This window comes from Erinaceus europaeus, chromosome X (genome assembly GCF_950295315.1).
Source record: "Erinaceus europaeus chromosome X, mEriEur2.1, whole genome shotgun sequence".
Classification (NCBI taxonomy): Eukaryota; Metazoa; Chordata; class Mammalia; order Eulipotyphla; family Erinaceidae; genus Erinaceus; species Erinaceus europaeus.
The window spans coordinates 117,878,365-117,902,871 of NC_080185.1; the positions used below are offsets into that span (position 1 = coordinate 117,878,365).

Here is a 24,507-nt window from a genome sequence, read left to right on the forward strand (position 1 = left end):
ATCACCAGGGAGACCATAAGCAACTGCTTGTGTCACTATATAAGATACCACTATATGTAAATAGCATCAAATGCCATAAATCATGATAAGGTCTTGTATGATACAGCAAATCCTAACCATGAAGTTTTCAAAGTAAACCAAATTCCCTAAAAACTTGGCTACAATAATAACAATCTATTGCCTTCTTAAACTCCAACACAGCAGAAACCCTCCCCATTCTCTGTAAAACCCATATTTCTCCCAGTCCTGGAAACTCATGGCATAGCTTATCTTCCTGTTACACTTCACTCGATCCATACCATTTGATGCTGCATCTGCTGAGCTCAACCAAATCAGTGCAACCAGTACCACCTCAACAGGTTTCACTTCGAATGGAGTCCAGAGACACCAGGCGTGGAATGTTAGCCCTTCAGCTCCAGAACTCTGGTGAGACCGTTTCTGGCTCACAGGACTCCCCAATTCCATAGCAGGTGTTGCACCTGTTAACAAAGCCACAGAATCTAGATATAAATCAGGGCCCATGAGAAAGAACACATGTGCACATGTATCCATAAGTTAGGGGAAAATATGCACCTTAAAGCAAAAGTACACAATAGTCTTCAGTGACCCCAAACAGCAAGCAAGTAGTAAGACCTAAAAAAAAAAACATAACATAAAATGATAAAATGATACTTAAAAAATTTCTTTTAAAACAGCTTTACTTCAATATAAATCATTTCCTTTTTAATCTTTATATTTTACTTCACGTATTGAAACCTATTATTTAAAAACTGGGAATGGCTTCCCTACACAATCAAAACTGGACAATCTGAGAAGAGCAGTTAATAATTCCAGGGCTATCTACATGTTAGCTGTCAGGCTCAGGCAAAAATCAGTGAAGTCATCAGTCCCTTGGAATATACCTAAAGTAGACCTACTAGCTTTTTCCAAAATAGAGACCCCAAATCTCATTGACTATAGTCTTACCTTTAGATTCCTGACTATTAAAACAATTTTTTCTGCTTTATATCTTAATGCTTTTTCAATCACCAAGTTGCAGATGCTGCCATGACACCAACCTTACTTCCCCGGACAGATGACCTCAGCAATGTACCCTAGAACCCCACCTCTCTAGACCCCTGCCCCACTACTGAAAGATAGAAATAGGCTGGGAGTATGCATCGACCTGCCAATGCCCATCCATTGGAGAAGCAATTACAGAAGCCAGACCTTCCACCTTCTGCACCCCATGATGACCGTGGGTCCATGCTCCCAGAGACCTAAAGAATAGGGAAGCTTACAAGGGAGGGGATGAGATATGGAACTCTGGTGGTGGGAATTGTGTGGAATTGTACCCTTCTTATCCTATGGTCTTGTTGATAGTTTTTATTTTATAAATTAATAACAATAAAAAGCAAATTTTGATATGGATATCTCTGAGCAGTTCCATATTATAAATAATAAACAATTCCTTGCTCTACATTAAGAAAAAAAGTCTCTCATCAGGAGTGATAGTCACTACCATGTCAAAGTAGCAGTGAGTGAATAATATCTTCAGATAACCATAGCACTGACAATGTGATATGAAAATGTCTGTAATTTCTTGACTGATGAGTCGTAGGTCCTTCTCTTATTACTGTGGTGTGTTATCTACACTTGTAAACAGAGAAAATGCTGAATTTCAGTTCCAGGCTAAGGAATGTAAGGTGTGAATTCTTTTCCATTTGCCCAAATGTGAATCTTGTATAAGTACCGCGCGCTAACTGATTGTGTCACTGGAGCAAATGTGAATCTTATCTCTGAGGTCTCTCTGTGGTTTCCAGTTAGCTTTTCAGCTCTGGGTCCATTAGCCCTCCGTACTTGGCTTCTACACTCTGTACCCCTTACTTATCCCATTATCTCTGTTCTTCTGTTTGCACCTGCAGGTGGAAGAAGGATGGTGGGAAGGAGTTCTCAATGGAAAGACTGGAATGTTTCCTTCCAACTTCATCAAGGAGCTCTCCGGGGAGTCGGATGACCTTGGTGTTTCCCAGGATGAGCAGCTGTCCAAGTCAAGTAAGAAAGTTTCCACATTGCGTAGGCAAGAGAGCAGCCCCCAGAGGTCTGGTCCACCCCACCCCCTTCCCTAGCCTACACTGAATGGCTGTGAGAGAAATTCACACGTGTTTTCTTAAGGCAGCTTATGCTGCCTTAGCCCACTTCAGTTTAGTAGGCTTGTTATAAAGGTGTGACCTGCAGCCACATTGCTTTGTATCTGAGCCTTAATGCTGGTTATACCATCCCCTAGGAGGTCCCTTTGATGTTCCTCCTCCATATACTTCTGATGTATCCACTGTAAGCTGACAATTATTTGCAAACAGATCAAATCAAGTTGCCACTATTTCTCAGCATCCCTTGTAGAATTTGGAGAACAATGCTAAAAAAACAAACAAAAAAACTTCATACACAAGGGAAGTAAAACAAGACAGCTGAGAGCCCACCCACCTGAAGTAAGTGAGCATGTGTATCCCTGTGATGTTGAGAACGAACTCCAGGTCTTTCTTTCTCCAGGGCCAGAAGTTCTCCTCCCTCCAGCTTCTCTGCTGCCCTTTCCAGCTCATGGAGCAAAAGGTCAGGACCGGGAAGCTTTGTCCTCCCAGTCTCTAACCCAACTTCCTTCGTGGGCGTCTATGTATCTCTTGTGCCAGTCCTGAGCCAAGGTCATGGGTGTGAGTGTTGTAAGAGGCTCAACTGTGTGCCGCTGCCTGGGGTCGGCTTAGTGGTTCCGTGGCTTCAGCTACACCTTCCTTCTCCCTCCACTGCTAAAGCCCAGGACCCTCCAACTGCAGAACTCCATTCCATCCTGGGCTACATTGTAGGGAGAAAGAAAGGGAATTTGGGAACAAATGAGGCTTGTTGGAGCTGCTGCTGCCTTCTCTGCTTGAGGCAAGCAGTTTCTGTGCTAACTGGCTTAGATAATGAGTATGACCAGGATAGACAGTGTCCTTGACCCCAAAACAGTAGGAATTGTTGTAGCTTCCAAATTGCACATTAGAATTCAAACCACCCTGGTATCTGTTTTGTATGCTAATATTTAGGTTCTATAATAATAGCACTATGCCTCAGGGATGTTGTGGGTAAATGGCCTTTCTGGGAAGGACCTAATCGGTTATTATAATGTTATTTCCATGGGGGAAGCACATTATGAATTCCAGTAGTGATAATATATCACAGCACCTCACCTGTAGAGGGCCCTCTATAAGTGTTTGCTCTCAGGTATAGTCACAGTAAACTCTTGGGACATGGCCAATTAGTATGTGAAGCTGCATGCACACCAATTGCTAGTGTGCTCAGTGAGGCTTCATCTCTGCATTTGGGAATTACTGTGAGATTCATCTACTGATGCAGTCCAGTAGATCTGGGGAAGTGTGGGGCACAGTCTCTTGGGAGAGCCTTTGACCTCTCAGTGTCCTACCATCTGAGCTGTGCTCTCAGAACTGGAGGGTCAGAGCAGCAATGCCTCTTATCTTTTGGAGCTTTTGAAATAAAGTTTCTCCCCCTCTGAGTCAATGCATGAACATTTGACCCAGCACAATCCTTCAATGGTTTGGGGCCTCCTGAGCTAGTAGGTTAGGAGACTGAGTGGAATGGTCTCCTCAGCCACTTAGCCTTCCTTCGTTCACATACTCCAAAGGGAGTTTTCTCTTATAGAGACTACCTTCGCAAGTACTCTTTCAATTCAAAAGTCTGTGATTTGAAGACCAGGAGAACCCAGTAGTGCCAAGTAGTCATATTTAGTTACCACAAAGTCTGTCCCGTACTGAGGGCGTTTTGAGGTTCCTGGAGAGGCACACCTCCTAACACAAATGGATGCGACTTGGGGGTCGGGTGGTGGCACAGTGGGTTAAGTGCACATGGCACAAAGCGCAAGGATCCTGGTTGGAGCCCTTGGCTCCCCGCCTGCAGGGGAGACATTTCACAGGCAGTGAAGCAAGTCTGCAGGTGTCTATCTTCCTCTCTCCCTCTCTGTCTCCCCCTCCTCTCTCCATTTCTATTTGTACTATCCAACAATGACATCAATAACAACAATAATACCTACAACAATGATAAAACAACAAGGGAAGCAAAAGGGAAAAAATAGCCTCCAGGAGCAGTGGATTCATGGTACAGGCACCAAACCTCAGCAATAATCTTGGAGGAAAAAAAAAAAGAATTATATGACTTGTGTAATCTTCCTGTATGTAGAGTTGAATAGAACAGGGCTCATCTGTCTTTTTAATCCATTATTCCTTCTTTCCTCTTTCATTCATTCAACCTTTACTGACACCCCCTCCTCCCGCTTTGTTGCAGAGATTCTATTTAAGGCACTGAAGATACCTAGAGACGAATGAGGCAGGTCCCCTGTCCTCTGTAAACTCACATTGCAGAAGGGTCCATACAAGCCAACAGGAGTTTGGGAGAGTGGCCCAAGTGCCTTGCTAGTGAGGGTCTAATAACAGAGGCAGAGTTCAGTTCTATGGGGACATGGAGACAGTGGTGGTCACAGAGAGCTTCCAAAAAGAGCAGATGTGACACTACTGTCCTCATGGGTTGCTAAATCAAAGGAACCCCTCCTAAGAAGTAGCATTTCTGACTATTCAGAGAGACTTTGCATTAACTGTTTACATTCTAATGCAAAAGTTATGTATACATACTGGTAGGATTTTTCTAAGTGGAACTTTTGGTTTTAGAATAAATATGCTTACCCACTGTCTCCAGAGAGTCAGTTTCAGTGTACTATCCTTTAAAAAAACTTTTTATTTTGACCTAATTACAGTTATGTGAAACTTAAAACTACATAGGGAGGTAACATGTTTCATGCAACCATTTTCCTCAGGGAAAGCAATGTATTACGCACCTATCCTAATTGCGTATTTACTTTTATCCCAGAATTGAAAAAGGCAAATGTAGTTAATGCACAAAAGACATGTAAAGTTTTACTTGGGTATGAGTTAAGCTGTATATAGTCAGGTCTTTTTGGACCAGTTCACTTAATACCCTTTATAAATTACTTTTTGAAGACATCTCTTAATCAGTGTGTGGCTCTGGAAATAAGTTAAATTTCTACCGTTTATGCCATTTTAGTAATTTCTAGATACCTTAGTGACATCATATTTAAAAAACCCTCTTAATTTAAAGATTTTAGGGTATGGTATTTAAAGACAGATAAAATATAAATGTATCCTAGCACACATGAAGAAACACTTGTGTGCAGCATGTCTGGGAACATCTCTTTGATGTGCCGCCTTCACTCCTCCCTGGCTGTGCACGTCCTTATTTGTGTTTGTTTGTTTGTTTGTTTGTTTGTTTTAGATAGAGACAGAGAAGCACAGAAAGAGAGAGAATGAGTGAGACCACAGCACTGAAGCTTCCTTCAATGTGGTGGGAGCTGGGCTCAAACCTGGGTCATGTACATGGCAAAGCAACTCACTATCCAAATGAGGTATTTTACTGGTCTCTTATTTAGTATTTATACCTCTCACATTTCTACAGATTATCTGAGAAGAATTATTCTGTTGTTTTGTCAACCAATGAATGATTTTGATAGAAGCGTTATATTGATAAGGAAGTGTGTCAAGATAACTTGACACTTGGCTAGGTGTTCAATAAATGTGTTCTGAATCCCTCATTACCCTGAGAAGGTACTTTTTCGTTTGACAGATGCAAATTGCTAATACTTACTTTTCTTTTACCCTGATGCATTTTTGTAATATAGTAGTTGTAATGGAAATCTTTTTTTTTTCTTTTGAAATTTTTTTTTTTTGATGGTGGCGGTGATAGGTAATGGAAATCTTTAAGCTTGAGATCTTCAGGAAAATCTAATCTGTCACAGAAACAGTAACAGCAATTGTATTGATATTTTGACTTAATCATTTTCTCTTGAATAAGAAAAATCCATTGTTATGAAGTATCAGAAGCTTTTCTCTGCATCTTTAAATTTGAAAACATCTTTAATTTACACAGAACTCATGAAGCCATAAGGGTAATTTTCCAAAAGAGTTTTTATAGCAATGTTATTACATATGACTTCTGACAAATATACATGTCAAGAAGATAATATATTTCTTTTTAATTTTTATTACTTTTATTTAATGGATAGAGACAGCCAGAAATTGAGAGGAGTGAGGAGATAGAGAGGGAGAGAGACAGAGAGAGACGCCTGCAGCACTGCTCACCACTTGAAAAGCTTTCCCTCTGCAGGTAGGAACCTGAAGCTTGAACCTGGGCCCTTGAGCATTATAATATATGTGCTCAACCAGGTGTGCCACCACTCAGCCCCTTAAGAGGACAACCCAACTACAGTAGCTACTAGTTTATGGCCAGTTCATTAAACCACGACATAACTCCCTCATATTGCTTTATTTTTAATTACTTATTTATTTATATTTTATAGGACAGAGAAATTGAGAGGGAAAGGAGAGAGGGAAAGAGAGAAGGGCAGAGGGAGGGAGAGAGAGACACCTGCAGTACTACTTCATGAAGCTTACACATTACAGGTGGGGACTGGTGTCTTGAACCCAGATCCTTGTGCATGGTAACATGTGCTCTCAACTGAGTGTTCCACTGCCTGGCCCCCCTCATATGATTTTAAAGCAAACTTCAGATATCAGATAATTTCATCCATAAATACTTCAGAATGTGTCACTAAAAAGGTGTCTTAGGGAGTCGGGCGGTAGTGCAGTGGGTTAAGCGCACTTGGCGCAAAGCACAAGGAGCGGCATAAGGATCCCAGTTCGAGCCCCTGGCTCCCCTCCTACAGGGGAGTCACTTCACAGGCGGTGAAGCAGGTCTGCAGGCGTCTATCTTTCTCTCCCCCTCTCTGTCTTCCCCTCCTCTCTCCATTTCTCTCTGTCCTATCCAACAACAACAACATCATAATAACTACAACAATAAAACAACAAAGGCAACAAAAAGGGAATAAATAAATAAATAAATAAATTTTTAAAAGGTATCTTAAAATACTATTCTCACACCAAAAATGGCAAATCGTCTATGCAATTAAATATATAGTCAGTATTCACTTTTCTCTAACAGTCTTCAGTTTTTAAATACAATTTGTTAGTTTGAATCTGCATCCAAAGAATCTGCATCCAAAGGCACATACATTATGATTGGTTGATGTACTTCAAAATATCTAAATCCCTGGTTTCTTCCTCCATTTCTTCTGTTCTTTGCCAGTTTTACTGAGGAAACTGAGGTCCTTTGTTTATTATCTTCTCACTGTCTACCTCTAACTAGTCCAACTTCTGCTGTCATTTACTCTATATGCCTATACCTACCTAATAATTAGATCTAGGGGCTTGGTTTGCTACACATATTTCAAAATTCTTTCACAGGAGGTAAGGGTTATAATGTCTAGATGTCTATCTTTTTTTAAAATTAGCAGCCACTAATGGTTATCACCCAGATCGATGCATTTATTAGGACTTCAAAACAGGGCCAGAAAGAATTTTTAAAAAGAATTAAATGGGCTCCCACCTAACAGGTTAATAGTGAAAAAAGCTGGGTAAATTGGGTTTTTAGAAAATAAGGTATCCTGGTAGCTGCAATAAGAGTGGAGGTAAAATCATTGTTAGGTAGTGGAGGGCATTTAGATGTCATCATTCTTGTGTTAGATGAGAACACTAAAACCCCATGGAATAAAGTCCCAAACATGACCTGGCTTATTGTGTCAATGCCACAATTTCAGGCAGGCTTTCCAAGCATGCTTTGCTGCTGCCCTCATCATGGCCTGTATTTTACCCTTTCACAGAGGATCTGGCAAATCTTAGACCTGGCTACAATTTAGTTTATTGCCATCACACATCGTGATTAATCAGTTACCTTTTTATGTTACAATTTTATATTTTTTATTTTTTACTTAATATTGGACACAGACATAGAATAATTGAGAGGGTAGGTGAATATAAAGAGGGAGAGAGACAGAGACACCTGAAGCCCTACCACACCACTCGTCAAGCTTTTCCCCTGCGAGTGGGGACCAGAGGCTTGAACCTGCATCTTTCTGCACCATGTGTGCGTTTAACCAGGTGCGCCACCACCTGGCCCCGCAAGTTATGATTTTATACATGCTGTAATTGAATAATATGAAATAGAATTTATGATCAAATGCTTGAATTGGACAGTATTCTGACTGTAAGATTTACTTAGACTTATAGGCAAAGAAATCCAGATGTGACTATTATCCTATTTCAATTTCATATATATATTGCTTCACATTTTTTTTTTTTACCATAGCATTATTCAGCTCTGTCCTGTGGTGGTGCTGGGAATTGAACCTGGAGCCTCATGTGGCTCAAACATGAGAGCCTGCTGCATAAACCGGTGTGCTGTCTCTTTGGTCCCTCTTACTTCACATTTGAGACATAAATGTTTTTTACATTTTAATGTCTATTGATGTCATTGAAATTCTTAGATTCTGGTCTGTAAGGCTAAAAGTATTCCATAAAAATCATAAGACTGGGTAGTGGTGCACCTGGTTGAATGCACACTTTGTCCTGGATAAGGACCCAGGTTTAACCCCCTGTGTCCTACCTGCAAGGAGGAAACCTCATGAGCAGTGAAGCAGGGATGCAGGTGTCTCTCTGTCTCTCTCCCTCTTTACCTCTCCCTTCCCTCTCAATTTCTCTGTCCTCTCAATTTTTTTGAAAAAATGGCCACTGGGTACAGTGGATTCATTGTGCAGACACTGAGCCCCAGTGATAACCCTAGTGGCAAAGCAAACCTTTAAAAAGTCTTATAGCTGAGCTGGTGAAATAGCTCAGTTGGATAGTGTTCTGTTTTGTCATGTGTGCGATCCAAGTTCGAGACTAGTCCCCACTGCACTGAATGAAGCTTTAGTGATATAGGGTTTTGGTCCCCCCCATGTCTCTCTAAATAATGTTATCTACAGAAATACTTTGTTATTACTCATAATATTCAGATAAAGTTTACTTTTTTTTTTTTTTTTGCTACTGGAGTTATCATTGGGGCTCAGTGCCTAAATGACTTCATCACTCTTGGTGATCATTTTTTTTTACCTTTCCTGTAGAGTGTGAGGGACAGAGAAAGAGTGAGGAGAGACACCACAGTAGCACTCCACCACTCATGAAGTTTAGCCTCAACAGGCACTCCCATGTAGTGGCCTGGGGATTCAAACTCAGGTCTTGGTACATGGTAACGTGTGAGCTCTACTGGTGAGTCACCTGTCACCGCCTCCATTTATTTTTATAGCCATTAATAAAAATGAGATTGCATTTTGAATCAACTTTATCTTCTGTATATATATTTTTTAATTTTAGGTTCTGATACTCCAGTGAGTTGTCAAGATAAAACAAAGATAGAGATGGTCTTTTAAAGATTAACAACCTACTCCCATGATGTAGAAATTTGTTCATTTTGTTACTTGTAAGAAATAGATTGCTCGGGAGTCGGGCGGTGGCGCAGTGGGTTAAGCACACGTGGCGCAAAGCGCAGGGACCAGCGTAAGGATCCCGGTTCAAGCCCCCGGCTACCCACCTGCAGGGGAGTCTCTCTCTGTCTCTGTCTTCCCCTCTCTCTCTGTCTTCCCCTCCTCTCTCCATTTCTCTCTGTCCTATCCAACAACAAAGCAACGTCAACAATGGCAATAACCGCAAAGAGGCTGCAACAACTAGGGCAACAAAAAGGGGGGGGAAAGGCCTCCAGGAGCGGTGGATTCATGGTGCAGGCACCGAGCCCAGCAATAACCCTGGAGGAAAAAAAAAAAAAAGAAATAGATTGCTCAGAATACCTCACTTATAAAAACCAAAGTCAAGCTGACAAATTCCCATTCTTTGTGGCCTCACTAGATTTTTTTCTTTTTAATATTAGATAATTTTCATTGTGTGTATGACATTCTATCAGCAGTAATAAGTAATTAACAATTTAATGGACTAGATTTTCAGGCAAAATTAGATGCTAGCATAAGCATATGATTTTGTGTTGAAATTTAAAAATTCTTCCCTTCTACAGTGTTTGCTGCCTTCAAGTACTAATATTTAATAGTAACAGTACACTGTTTCCTCCAATAAAAATAAATATCACTCATATTCATGGGCTTTCCAATTGTCTGTCTCTTTCATTAGTTTTTTTTTAATTTTGAGGGGGGAGAGAGAGAGAGAGGGAAGGGGGAAGGAGAGGGAGAGGAGAGGGAGAGAGAGATTGAGATATGGATATGGATATGGATATGGATCAAGCCCAGAGCCTCACCCTGTGAGCTGGGTGCTCTGTGCTGAGCCCCTCATTTGTTCTCCAGATATCTATGTGTGCCTTTATCCACCTCAGCCCAGACTACACCTCACATTGTCTGGGCCTACAGAGACTGCAGAAACACTTGACCATTCAGAGACAATTAGTCTGCCTCAGTGAATCTCAGAATCTCAGACTGGGTCATGGGAAAGAGCACATGGAGCTTCTCTTGTATTTGGAAGAACTCTAATTGACACAGTGATTTATTTATTTATTTATTTATTTATTTATTTTACTCTCATTTTTTCTGCCACTTGAAAGACTCCTGCTGTCCAGTTTGGGAGGGCCTACCTCATAAAAAAGAGGTACTTCCTACTATGAAGCAATGTTAGTTCAATGAATCAAGTTAAATGAAGAAAAGAATTCTCATATAGATACTAGCCACTGTCAGACTGGGTGGTGGCACACCCAGTAGAGCATGCATGTTACAGTGTACAAGGAGCTGGGTTCAAGTCCTTGGTCCCTATCTGCAAGGAGGAAGTTTCGTGAATGGTGAAGCAAGGCTGCAGGTGTCTCTCTATCTATCACCCCTTTCTTCTCAATTTCTCTCTGTCACTATCCAATAAGTAAAATATTTAAAATAAAAACCTTGCCACTGTTATTTGCTCTGCTTTTGTCATTAAGTTCTTTAAGAGCTGAAAGTCTAATAATATTTGGAACACTCATTTCCTATTTATTTATTTATTTATTTATTCCCTTTTGTTGCCCTTGCTTTATTGTTGTAGTTGTTATTGTTGTTGATGTTGTCGTTGTTGGATAGAACAGAGAGAAATGGAGAGAGGAGGGGAAGACGGGGGGAGAGAAAGAGAGACACCTGCAGACCTGCTTCAACGCCTGTGAAGTGACTCCCCTACAGGTGGGGAGCCAAAGGCTCGAACCGGGACCCTTACGCTGGTCCATATGCTTTGCGCCACATGCGCTTAACCCACTGTGCTACCGCCCGACTCCTGGAACACTCATTTCTATGGGTTATTCTCTGATAGCCAGTGATTTGAACAACTAAGTCTTTGCTTTAATGGATGGAAGACATAAGTAAGGACAGATTTCTGGACAAAAGCTTTGCTGTTTTGCTTATAGGACACAGGAATTAGAATTAACTGATTATTTTATTATATTGATCTCCTCATCCACAGTTCCCTCTGTTACAGGAAATGACATGGCCCAGAAGGTTCCTAATGTGCTTCCCCATTTTCTTATCAAATGTATCTGAAAAGTGAGACTAGCTGCTTTCCCCTCTTGGTTCCAGTCTTTGCCCCTCTGTCAGTGTAGCCTCCCTTTTCACTGCTCAGGTTTGCTATGAAGCTATGCTACTAGCTTCTGGTTTGATACTTAGCTCACAAGTCATCATAGAACTTATTTCCTAGGTAATTTAATATAATGTGTGTGTTAATTGAATTGCTTTTAGCAAACCATTTTATCTGCTGGTGGTTGTGTGTGTGTGTGTGTGTATACACTCAAACTAGAACAGTATGTGTGTATTCTATGTACTTGTCCATGGTTCTAGAGAGATTTGCATTTTAGCTATGTGTCCAGTCTTATACCATCGATAACCTCTAATTGTAACAATGACAGATTGACTGGGTAAGTCCTATTCCTTCATGCTTTAAGACAGTCTCATGGTTGATATGGCAAAACCTCAGTTAACGTGTTCCAAGAGATACAGCAACCTGGTATCTTTGGTACAGATGCCACTGCTGGTTTCAAACCTCATTGATGATCCCTTTGCAACATTATTGATTTATTGAAGATGGTAACATCTTTTAAAGAAAATTCTATGCCTTGTTTATAGTCTCGGGGTCATGATTATCAATTTTTATCATATAGAACTTTAGGGGTAGAAGGTAAAGGATAATGAACCTGAATCCTTATATAATGTGTGGGTCATACTCTTCAAAGAGAATATTGTGCTGTAAAACTGAGTTAATCAGGAATCTGATTAATTGGATTCCTTCTAGTTCATTGAAGTTTTCCTGTTGTTGAGTTGTAACATGGACCTGGCTTCCAGGTTTAAATGGGGCATAATCTCCATGCTAGCCATTGGCCTGGGGCAAGCCCTGGATCTAGGTTCTCTATGTTGTTTGCCTTGTTTGCATGGAGGGGGGAGGGGGGAGGAGGGAGGGCTCTGGGCTCAGTCTGTAACTTTCTTAAATTCTGACTAATGGTCTCTAATGAGTTTTGTGGATGAAGCTCTTACAGCAGATTCATTGACGGCAAGTTCAGTTAAAGATTCTTCCTCTTCCTTCTTTTGCCATCATTTGCTCCCTTCCCTCTCTCTTGTTTTTCTCTCCCCTTCTCTTCTCTCATTCACTGTCAGGAAAGACTACCTTTGAAGGGACAATTCTGTACCGAGCTGCACCGGGAAAAGCGGAGGGAAAGACGGAGGGCCACAGACGTTATTACAGTGAGTGACCTTAACCACAGGAGGCAATTGTAAAAATAAGATCTGGGTACTTGTGTTTTTTGATGCAGCTGCACTTTCCTGAGCTGCTCATGCTTCTGCCAACTGTCTCTGTGAGTTCCACATCCAAGGACATGGACTTATTTGCCTGAGATAAGTGCTGTGTCCTTGGCGTGTGCTATGAGAGCACTCCCTCCCCCGACACTTTCTTGTCTGCTTTGTACCTTTGTCATGTGTGCATGAACCATGCGTGCAGAGCAGGGAACAGCAGCACTGGTCATGGCATACGGATCTGCACCAGTATCTCTGTGCCTCTGGGGTGGCAGACCAGGGCTTCCTACAGTGGTGGCAAGCTCTCATGGCTACTGCTTTTCTCTGTTGGGTCATTTCTTTATTGCATGGTTCCAAGAAAGAAGATCTGACATGAAAGCCCATGCCATAAAGGGTGTTTTGCTTTGCCCATTCAGCCCATCACCACACGGCAAACTTCTTTTGGCAGGCCCAACATGTAGCCTTTTGTGGTGCGAAATAAAGCTGCCAAAAGTTGAGGGGAAGGAAATGAATTGAGATTAATGAGGTCCTTATAGCAGTTCCTGCCACACTGTAAGCACTATACATGTGAGCGTTAATTAAGAACAAATAAAAATGGTCTGGCAGGTCTGTATTACTTGGTGCCAGAACAGAAAGATAAATTACACAAAAGTGAGCATTGACTGTGATATTCTCACCTTGAAGGGAACACATCCACCCTAGTATGCCTGTATCCATATGTGTACACACAGGCACACACAATACATGCATGTAAACATGTGTCCACATTAAGAAGTAATGGAGAAGGGGCAGACATGAACATTTCAACTGTGCTTCTCAAACTGTCTGCTGTGTAGTTTGCTCTTATTGTCATTCCCCATAGACATGCCTGGTCCTGCTGACTGAAACTTATTCTTCCTGCAGTGTGTTACCTCTGCTTCCCTGCTGGTATCTGGCAGGCCAAGTTTGGTCTGTGTTTTGTTCACCCAGACTAATCCTCTAGTCACACATCTATAAGCTTTTCCAAACACACTTTCAGTAAGGAGTAGACCTGGGGCTGGGCAGACAGCATAATGGTTATGCAAAAAGACTTTCATGCCTGAGGCACCAAAGGTCCTAGGTTCAATCCCTAGCACCACCATGAGCCAGAGCTGAGCAGTGCTCTGGTAAAAACAAACAATCCAAGCAAGTAGACTTGTTACTGGGCACCAGATTGTGTACCAGTCCACAGACCATAGTTGGGGGTGTCACCTGGCATTCTAAATATGATATGGGGGCATTTTATGGGATAGTGTGGGTTGGCACCAGGAGCTGAAAGATGCAGCCCAAACAGACACGAAAAATGAAAAGTTATCTTTCCCTCCAGAGGGAAAGAACCAGATTTTGAGTTATTTAACTCACCCAGATATTCAGATGTTTAATTCACATACTTAAAGTAGTAGAAGCAGGCTGCCAGAATTTCTGGGAGAAAAAAAATCTGCCATGTGTTTCCTTCCCAGTCTATGCTTATGTGGTTGAATGACTGTGCAAACTTCCCTGTATTTCTCACAGTGATCACTGTAAAGTTTTTAAAATAAACCCAGAAGGCAGTAAGTCCCTAAAACCAAAGTTCAGTGAAATCAGGATGGCTGCTGCTGCTATCCTGCTTGAAAATATGAAAGCTCTAGCTAATGAGAATCCTTTCAGTTCCTCTTGGAAGAACTAAACCAGCCTTTCCCAAGATCCATTTGCCCTGCTGCCTTCTGCTGGTGGTAGTGATGATGGTAGTGGTGGGGAGAAGACTGATGTCCTTTCCATTAACTGTTTCTTTATTCCACCCTAAAATGCTTCTTTACAAACCAGAAAAGAATATACAAGCCACTTATCACATAGAAAGAATCCATACACCGAAATGAGAACATGTTAAAGCAGAGATGACACAACATTTAGACTCCAAAATTATATCTCCAGCAAGGGTATTTCCAGAAACAATGAACAGATAAACATAGCAGTGGATAGCTAATCTGGGGGGCTTCTCCATGTTTGCACACTCCAATCCAGTCCTGTAGATTGCGGCCAACCCCCAGGCTCCTAGATGCTCTGCTCTCTGTTCTTGCTCACAGATGCTGTTCTTAAGTTAATTAAAATGTGCATCGGTGATCTTCCTCCTTCCCTCCTTTTAAGCTTAGAAACACCATTATATTGCAAACAGCAGCTACAACAAACACCACTGTTGTTTTCAGGATTTGATTTGGAAGCTTGTTAGCAATATAAAATGACGACTTTCCTCTTTCCTACAATGTATCTGTTTTCATTTAACAGTTTCTTCCTGAAGGGAGACTACTTTTTTTTCCCTCCATGGTTATTGCTGGGGCTGGGTGCCTGCACTTCGAGTCTACCGCTCCTGGAGGCCATTTTTTCCCATTTTTGTTGTTATTATTGTTATTGGATAGGACAGAGAGAAATCAAGAGAGGAGGGGAAGACAGAGAGGGCGACAGAAAGTTAGGTAACCTGCAGACCTGCTTCACCACTTGCAGTGCGAACTCCCTGCAGGTGGGGAGCCAGAGGCTCTAACCAAGGGTTCCAACTGGGATCCTTATGCCAGTCCCTGCGCTTCACCTGTTGTGTTACTGCCCAGCCCCCAAGACTACTTTTTTATTTTAAAGATTCATTAATTAATGAGAGGGAGGAGGAGAGAGTGAGCCAGAGTATTGCTATCACTCTGGTATATGTGCTGCCCAGGATCAAACTTGGACCTCATGCCAGTGAGTGCTTTAACCACTGTGCTACCTCCTGGCTGCAAACTGAATGTTGTTCCTTTTTTTTTTTTTTTTTTTGAATGACTTCAGCATTTGCTGTAAGCAGTTGTTTGGCATATCATTCTTATGTACTAGGAGGACCCCCCCCCACTTATGTATGATCAGCTGCTCAAGAACAAGACATCATAGGGTGTTTTCATCCCCGGGGGTTGTCAGCAAGAGAAGTAGAGAAGAAGTTGACCCCGTATGTCTAGAGTCTTCTAGAGATGGCTTTCATGGCAGACCTTAGTGTCCCATTAAACATCCTTTGAATCCTACCCTTTGGTGGTATGGCTGATGTACTGACCATCAAAGGAAGAATGTACATCCAAAATTAAACTAGAAACAAGTAGGCTCTTCCTTTTAGGAACATGATTGTGGGCTGAGCCTAGGGAATAAAGAATCTGGGGAGGTAAGTGTCTGTGTTGTCTTGTTGATAATACTTTGATGACTTCCAACACATACCATTAGCGGTCTGGAGGAAAGTATCACACCCCCAGTATTCTTCTTTGGAAAGGGGTTCGGTTTTGGGAAAATAATGGTGTTACTGGAGCAAAGAAGCAGCATCCTGGAGCTTGGGGGTTCTGGCTTCTGGAAGGGCAGCTTCCTTTCCCTCTTTAACTAACACAATCATCTTGCCAGTAAACGTGTCTCAATGTCAAGTTTGATTTAATATTTTCCTAGAGAGAAATGTCTGCATGCATTTAGTTCTTGTGACGCCATCCAAGAAGATTTAATCCTTTGGCAGTTATAATTTTGTGTGCTTCCCTTAATTGGTAATTTGTTTAAATGGCTTTTAGGTCTCCAGCTTCCATTTAGAAAATGTTACTTTCATTGCTAATTGCTGACTGGTATGAGTCATGGAGACTTGAGGTACAGTATATAGTACTGACCCAGCAGGGAGGTGAGGAGGGCACAGAAAATTTATTCTCACCCAGGCCAGAAAACAAAGTGTGGATCCCAACTAGACTGGCAAGAGGTGAAACTTCACGTGTGCCAAGAGCTCTGCTTTGAAATGAGATTTCTGAAAAGTTTTGATTCAGGTCTTGCAGGTGCGAGATTGAACTCAGACTCAGCACATTAACACCCAGTAACTCTCCTAGAGGTGCTTCCTGACTGACCACGAGGTGTTTCCTAGCTGTGACTGATTTCTAAGCTGCTTCTCTCCCCGTCCTCCCTCGACAGGTTTAAGGGAGACCACTGGCTCTGAGAGTGACGGGGGTGACTCAAGCAGTACCAAATCTGAAGGTGCCAACGGGACAGTCGCCACTGCAGCAATCCAGCCGAAGAAAGTTAAGGGAGTGGGCTTTGGAGACATTTTCAAAGACAAACCAATAAAACTAAGACCGAGATCAATTGAAGTAGAGAATGACTTTCTCCCAGTGGAAAAGGTATGCCAGACAGTTTCTGTTTTATTTTCAGTCTAATGTGGAGTATCCAAAAGCACATTGCTGTCAGAGACTTGCCTTGTCGTTTTAGGGGTGGAGGTGTGGGTGTCAGTGTCCTCCCATGCTAACTTTGCCTGTCCCCTTGCAGCTTCCCTCGAAAGGCTTGTGCCTTAGCTGGATGCTTCTTTCCTCACTGATCTCCTCTCTCTAGAATGTTTCTGAGGATGACTTTTCCAGTGGGCTGGCCCTCTTCATTTCCTCCCCAGAAAAAGCCTATCCTGCCTGCACTTACATAGCACTAGTGTCCCTGACACTGTCCAAGTATGCATCAGGTCTCTCCTACCCTCAATATTCTCCAGTGCTTTGTGCTGGGGAGTGCTGACTGTCTGTGCAGTGGAGGAGAGGCAGGGGTGGGGGGTGGCTTTTGTCTTTGGGAGTTTGGTGGGAACACTTTCAGACTACTGAGAGGAAGTCTCCCAGCATGTGTGAATGATGGAGATGGCTCACGCTGTGATTCCTGGGTTGTCAGCATCAGGAAGTTGGCTGTTTACTGCTGCCTCTGGATCTGGGTTGGTGAGAGGCAGACAGTGCAATGCTGCTGAGTATGCGGTTTCTATGGCAACACACAGAGCCACCACGCTTTTGGCTGTCGTGTACTTCTGAACATTAGGGCCTTGCTTAGCATTGGATAAATCCCAAGGAATTTTCCAGATAGTGAGATGCTACACTTGTGCTGTGCTGAAGGCATTATTTGTTCATTTGATCGAGTGTTGAAACTTTGGCCTTGACATTAGTGCCAGCATGCCTGCGGTCAGGGACATTGGCTGCATCTTGAGTGTAGGTTTAATAGTGGCTTTTCGATGTTTTCCACTTGTTTAGTGCAGTGAATTTATTTATTTGTTTGTTTATTGTTTTTGCCAGGATTGTACTGCTCCATTTGTCAAGGAAAGACAGAGAGAGAGTCACCATGGTACTGAAGCTCCCCCCAGGGTGGTAGGAGCTGGGACTCAAGCTTGGCTTCCACACATAGCAAAGCAGGCATCCTCCTGGGTGCAACTGATTTTTAAAAGTGACATCATCTTTTGTGGTTGTAGAATCTTCACCCACCTCTTCTCTCCCCACTACCTCCGAGCAGTTATGCCAAGTGTGATCATGCGTTAGAAATAGATTCTGAAAAGGAAACTTTTGGATGCTTAAGACTTTGGAAATGACTAAGGCAGAAAGGATAGGTAGAAATTAAACTGTTTGGCTTAAACTCTGCTTTTTGTTGAGACTTCCCAGAGCCAACATTCTTTCTTTCAGTAACCAGTAGGCTGTGTTTCTTCTCAAGATCTGAAAACCACCTAGTCAGTGCCCCAGCTTTTAAGCTCATTCCCATTTGACACGGTCATTTTCACATTCCTATAAATATTTACCAAACAGCAAATCCACATCTTGGAAAGGAAGGAATGATTAATGTGGTTCTTCTCTATTTAACACATGCTCTTGAAGTGAATATGACTGTTGAGAGCCAGCAAAATAGCTCACCTAGATAGTGTGCTGCTTTGCACCTGGATAGTGTGCTGCTTTGCCTGTATGCAACCCAGGTTCAAGCCCAGTCCCCACTACACTGGAGGAAATTTTGGTACCGTGGTCTCTTTCCACTTCTTTTTGCCTCTTTCTAAAATATATCCCAGAGCAGTAAAGCCCCCTGAGATTACCAAAAATAAAGAATAAAAACTATCATTGACTTGGGCAGCAAACAGTTAACTCCTTTCATTTAATTTAGGATTATTAGGTCTTTTCTCTGTGCAGAAGCACATCGTGTGCATGACTTTTATTGCTGTTACTAATATTCTAACTGCTAATGCATTTGGTTATTGTATTTTTGTAATACTTGCTTTTTAAAAAATTCCGTATGTGAGAGAGGGGAACTTACAGTTCCTAAATTCTGATTGGCTTGGCCAAGGATGAACTGGCCATCATCTCCTCAAACCAAGCAGCCTCAACCTTCCTCATTAGAGCAGGAAGTAGTGCCATCATCCTTTCTATTACCGCTAGCTGTCCTTGACACCTGGCATTCCCTCATGCCCCACATCCAGCCGTCGAGCACCCCCATGCGCTCTGCCTCGTGATGGTGTTGGCCTAGAACCCCCAGAGCTCCACCCTGCTGCTCTCTCAGCATTGCTGCAGTGGCCTCTCAGTGGAGCGGCCTGCTTCTCCTGGCCCTTCAGACTGGCTCAGTAGTGCAGCCAGACAGTCCTCTGAATCCTACTTACAGCATGCCACTCCTTTGTCTGCACCACTACAGAGCACCCCCTGAGTAAAGTCCTTCCAAAGCCAAGAGCCAAGAAGATCTGAGTCCCAGTACTGCTGGGATCTCCCCTCCCCACTCTCCTTTCTTGCCTCCATTCTAGTGCCCTTACTCCTCCTCAGACATACCAGGAACGCTCTCAGCTATTCCCTCTGCTGCCACCTGCCTCCTCTTCCTCCTTCTGCTGGGAAACTTGCTCAGATCTCTCCCTTCCTTCCTTTCTTCCAGATTTATTTATTTATTTATTTATTTATTTATTTATGAGAGAGAACCAGAGCTTCACTCTGGCATATGTGGTGCTAGGAACTGAACCTTAACCCTCATGCTTACAAGTTCTACAACTCACCTTTTCAGTGAAGTTGCCCTTGGCTCATCCTGTCTACAGAACTTTTTGTTCTCCATAACATGTACTTTCTTTTAGCATTACAGTGACTTTTTAAAAATTCTGTTTATCAATGACTTTTTTCCACTGATGTATGTTTTGTGCTTATAACAATGTGTGGCAGGGATTTTTTTCTTTTATCGAGGCAGAGAAATTGAGATGGAAAGAGGAGAGAGAGAAACAGAGAGAGGCCTGCAACACCGCTTCACTGCTCGTAAAACTTGGGCTTGAACCCAAGACCGTGTGCATGGTAATATGTACACTCTACAAGGTGTGTCACTGCTTGGCATTCTTTGAATTAAAACTGTTACACTGTACTGTGGCTAAGAGGTGGCTCAACAGGGTAAAGAGCAGGAGTTACTTGTGTGAGACCCATAGTGGTGCTCTGGTCTCTCTCATTAAATAAACAAACCATTTAGTAGAACTGTATTTATATAGCACATTAGAGATTATAGGTATCTGTAAAGTGAGAGGACTAGATGGGTTGACATAACACATAGTTGAACTTGCAGTGATTGTGATTTTTCTGCATTCCTGTGAAGCAGAGGTTATTGGCTAGTCCTTGTGATATGTTAACTTCATCAGAGTCATAGTTAATAGATTTGTGTGTCTTGATTTGCAGACAGGATGTCTGCAGAATGAAAACTTGTGTTGGCAGCTCCTGTGACGTCTCTAGGGGAAATGTAAGCTTCCTCATCTGCTCTGCTCACTGCAGTTTTTACAGCATCTCAGAGAATTCAGAAGTCTCTCCACCCCTGTTGTTGGTGCCATGGATAGTCACATAGATTAATGGATCCATTATGTTATTGCTCGTCCTGACTGATGAGTGTGATAATATTTTACTAGAGTAAAACCTGGTTCTCATAACTTTGGGGATGGTTTTATATCCAGGATTTATGTTGAAGGAAGGAAGAAAGTTTCCTTTGAGACTTGAATTAGCTATTTGGATTTTGCAGACACACACATTGGATCTCATGTGACTGCATTTGTTAGGTGAGGCCCAAGGAGTTCTTCCATCCAGGCCAGGGCACTTGTCTTTCTGACGTGGCTGGTTTTATGATTTGGAGGAAGGAAAAAGGAGCCTGGCAATCATAGTATGTGGAGACAGTAGGAAATATTATACGTATTTCACCTACACTTCAATCCAGATCACCCGATGCAGAGTGAGTGAGTGTTGGTGATTAGTTTATATGCCACGAAAGGTATTGCATGTTGCCTTCCCCAATAAGGGATAAGAGAATTGTTAGCACAGATGTTCTTGCTTCATTTATTGAGCCATAAGGAAAAAAGGTCCTGCTCATGAATCTTTCTTTTCTTTATTAGAAAGGGGCTAATAGATTACAGTACAATTGTTGACACATATATAATTTCTTTTTAAAATACTTTATTTACTAATGAGAGAGATAGGCGGAGTGAGACAAAGAGAACTAGACATCACTTTGATATGTATGTGCTGCTGGGGATCAAAGTTGGGACCTCATACTTGAGAGTCTAGCACTTAATCCTCTATGCCACCTCCGAGATCACGTGCACACTTTCTTATCTCCCTGTGATAGGTGTCTGAAAAATGCTCTCATGCCCAGCTTAGGTCCTTTTCCACCACCATGCATCAGGACCTCAAAGCCAATCCTACATCCCAGCTCTTTCTCTTCCCCAGAGTCTTTTACTTTGTTGTAATACACCAAATTCAATCCAGGCTCTACTTTGAGTTTTTCCTTTCTTTCCTTCTTTCTTAAGTTCCACCTATGATGGTTTCACTCATGTGAAATCTAGAGAGATCTGATTCACATGAACTTGCCAAAAAAAAAGACAGAAGCAATCAAATTGTAAGAACTCTGGTGGTTATCTTTGGGAGGTGGGAGGGTAGGGATACAGAACTTTGGTGATGGGTGTACTGTGGAACTATACACTGTAATCTTATAGTCTATTAATATTAAATAAATAATGTTGAGGGGAAAAGTTTCACCTGTGAGTGAGATCATCCTTTATTTGTCCTTCTCATTTTGATTTATCTCACTTAACAAGATTCTTCTTTCAAGCTCCATCCAAGATGAGGCAAAGAAAATGACTTCATCATTTTAACAGCTGAATATTATTCCATTGTGTATGTATACATCACAGCTTTCTTAGCCAGGCATCTGTTTTTGAGCACCTAGGTTGCTTCCAAGTTTAGGCTATTACAAATTGTATTGTAATGAACATAGTTGTAATAGATCTCTCTGGATGGGTGTGTCTGCTTCCTTTGGATACAGTTCCAGGAGAGGAATTGCTAGGTCATAGGGCAGGCTCATTTCTAGAGTTCTGAGAAGTCTAGACTGTTTTCCACAGGAGTTGGGCTAATTTGCATTTTTACCAGCAGTGTAGAAGAGCTCACCAATTAGATATGCCTTTGAATGCTTTGTTTAATGTTCCATTTAGCTGAGACATTTACAGATGAAATGATTTAATGTCTGAGGTTTTGTTCCTACTGATTTGAAAGATGGAAGAGTGGATAGGGCACCAGAGGAAATAAGATTATCATGGGTTGATGACTGTTGAAACTAGATCATGCATACAGGGGGGATTCTGTTTTTGCAAATGTTGGAGATCTTCCTTGATAAAAGGCTAAAGAAAAAAAGGACCTTATAGGAAAAATTACCACTTAACCTAAGCCCAGAGGCAGAAAAAACAAAAATAAAAAACAGCATGGCTAAAAACGAACCAAGTTAAATATCATAAGTTTAAAAGGACATAGTATAATTGTCTTCACTGACTGACCTTGACAAAGCCATTTAGCCTTGATCGGGCCAACTGTGAAATGAGAATGGTTTCTCTTACTATTTATTTTCTTAATTTCACATGAGATAGAAAGAGAAATCAGGATGGCAGCACATGCAGTGCTAGGGATTCAACCAGAAATCTCAAGCATCCAAGTCCTAAGCTTTACCAGCCAAGAGAATACTCTCAATACCTTTCTTAAGTGAGAGGATTTCCACTATTTATTTATTTTATTATTAATTTATTTTATGGTGCTAGGGCCTCAAACATGCTTGACCCCACTGTTCCCTGACTGACTTTCCTTTTCATTCTTTTAAAAACTTCCATCTCTCGCCACCCTTTCTAGCGCCACTCTACTCCACTGTCCCCAGAACTTCCCTCAGTGCCCACACTGTGATGCTCCCAAGTGATGTTGGACTCTCGCCTGGGAGCAATACACACCCTACCTCATAGGGCTTTGAAAGTATGTCATATAGATGAATATACTTTGAAATTTTGAGTGCAATGCATTTCAACTAATATTCTTTACAACCCTTTTTATTGGAGAAAAAGAGCATGAAATTTCTTTTAAACATTTGAATTATGATAGCTTTTGCTTATTATGGGATAGGATTGGGGTTTGTTTGTTTGTGTTAGTCTAATTTATAGAGGGAATTCCTGGTGGTGTTAGCATTGTAGGTAATACAGACAAATGATTCGGGTTTGACCCTTACCTCCACACTTACTTTTTTGTACTTGTTCTTTGTGGAATCAGTCTCTCCAGAAGGATCAGAGAGACCTCAGTATGTCTGGAACTGGCCTGTTCCAATACATGTCATTTTGGTATGTGAAACAGGTCAGTTGAGGCCCTCTGGATCTTGGGAGAAACTGTTACCTTTGCTTAATAAATGCAGGTGATTCTAAGATGAGGAGAATCAAGTTCCTGGATGTTCTTGGTTCTCCCTTGATCCTTTTGTCTTCTTAATGTAGAAAGTGATCAAAACCTTTACCCTTTGTTATACCCTGTTCAAAAACATGACCACAGCTCCCTTTTTAATGACTTTTAAATATGCAGGTTTGAGGGGTATCATCTAGCTGAAGGTTGTCAGTGAGTGTGGCCTCTCTGAGAAACTCATCTTTACTCTCAGAAACAGGATGAAGTCATCCTGTTATGTGAAGTCCCCTTCCTCTCTCATGAATCCCTAAGGTCCCTTCTTAACACAGGCTCTAAACTCCTGGTTTAGCCCATTTTATTTTAGAATTTAAAGACATGTAAAGAATCTGTATGCATGCTGCGAGACTGTGGCTTTTTCTTCTACTCTTTCTAGTGTTGATTTGTTTATTTGTACAACCTCAGAAGATCCTAGAGGGGCGAGGGAACTTCCTGTGCCCCAAACTATGTTACTCAAGTTCTTTAACACCTAGTCTGATCATCTGTTAAACAGAGAAAATGGGAGGCTGGGTGGCCATTCACCCAGTATACCAAGCATAAGGACCCAGGCTGATGCCTACAGTACCCCCTGCAGAGGGAAGCTTCACGAGCAGTGGAGCAGTGCTGCAAGTGTCTCTCCTTATCACTCTGTCTCAGTCACCTTCTATGAAAAAAAAAATGGCTACTGGGAAACAGTAAAGTCTTATAGGCCCAGAGTCCCAGCCATAACCCCAATGACAAATAAGAAAGGTGGAGGGGAGAGGGAGAAAAAGGAGCATTTCTTTTGCAGAGTTGTAAGGATATTAAATAAGTTGATATGTTTTTTTTTATTTATTTATTGTCACCAAGATTATCACTGAGGGCCAGTGCCTACATGACTCCACTGCTCCCAGTGGCCTTCCCCTCCCCTGCTTTTGATAGAGGGTGAGAAACACAGAGACAGAGAAGATGAGAGCTACAGAAAGGGGGGATATGTGTAGCACTGCTGTACCACACCTGAAGTTTCCCTACCCAGGGCCTCACACATATTCACATGTGCTCTACTGGGTGTGTGTCACCACTGGCCCAGATAAGTTTTATTTTTTAAAGATTTGGAGAGAAAGAGAGAGACCGACCAGAGAACCATTCCACTCTGGCATGTGCAGTGCAGGGGATTGAACCCAGGGCCTCCCACATGCAAGTCTTGTGCTCGACTCTGTGAGAAACCCCCTGGTACAAGATGGTGTTTTGTACAGAAGACGTGATCTAATCCTCAACTAAAAGAAACTGACCTCAAAATTGCAGGAGTTTGTTTTGGTTTGTTTGTTTGTTTGTTTTTTGCCTCCA

At 42.0% G+C, this 24,507-nt stretch overlaps 1 protein-coding gene across 3 annotated transcripts in view; it reads left to right on the forward strand.

The window, feature by feature from the left end:
• Nucleotides 1–24,507, forward strand: part of SH3KBP1 (SH3 domain containing kinase binding protein 1) — a 447,635-nt gene that overhangs the window by 265,467 nt on the left and 157,661 nt on the right. For 2 of the 3 annotated variants that reach the window (XM_007538851.3, XM_007538858.3), the window contains 2 exons: nt 1,905–2,034; nt 16,637–16,842. In XM_007538851.3, coding sequence (XP_007538913.1) covers nt 1,905–2,034; nt 16,637–16,842 — 336 coding nt within the window. Of the gene's footprint in view, nt 1–1,904; nt 2,035–2,529; nt 2,590–12,559; nt 12,647–16,636; nt 16,843–24,507 lie in introns of all 3 variants that reach the window. The other variant, XM_016195163.2, reaches the window with a different exon arrangement.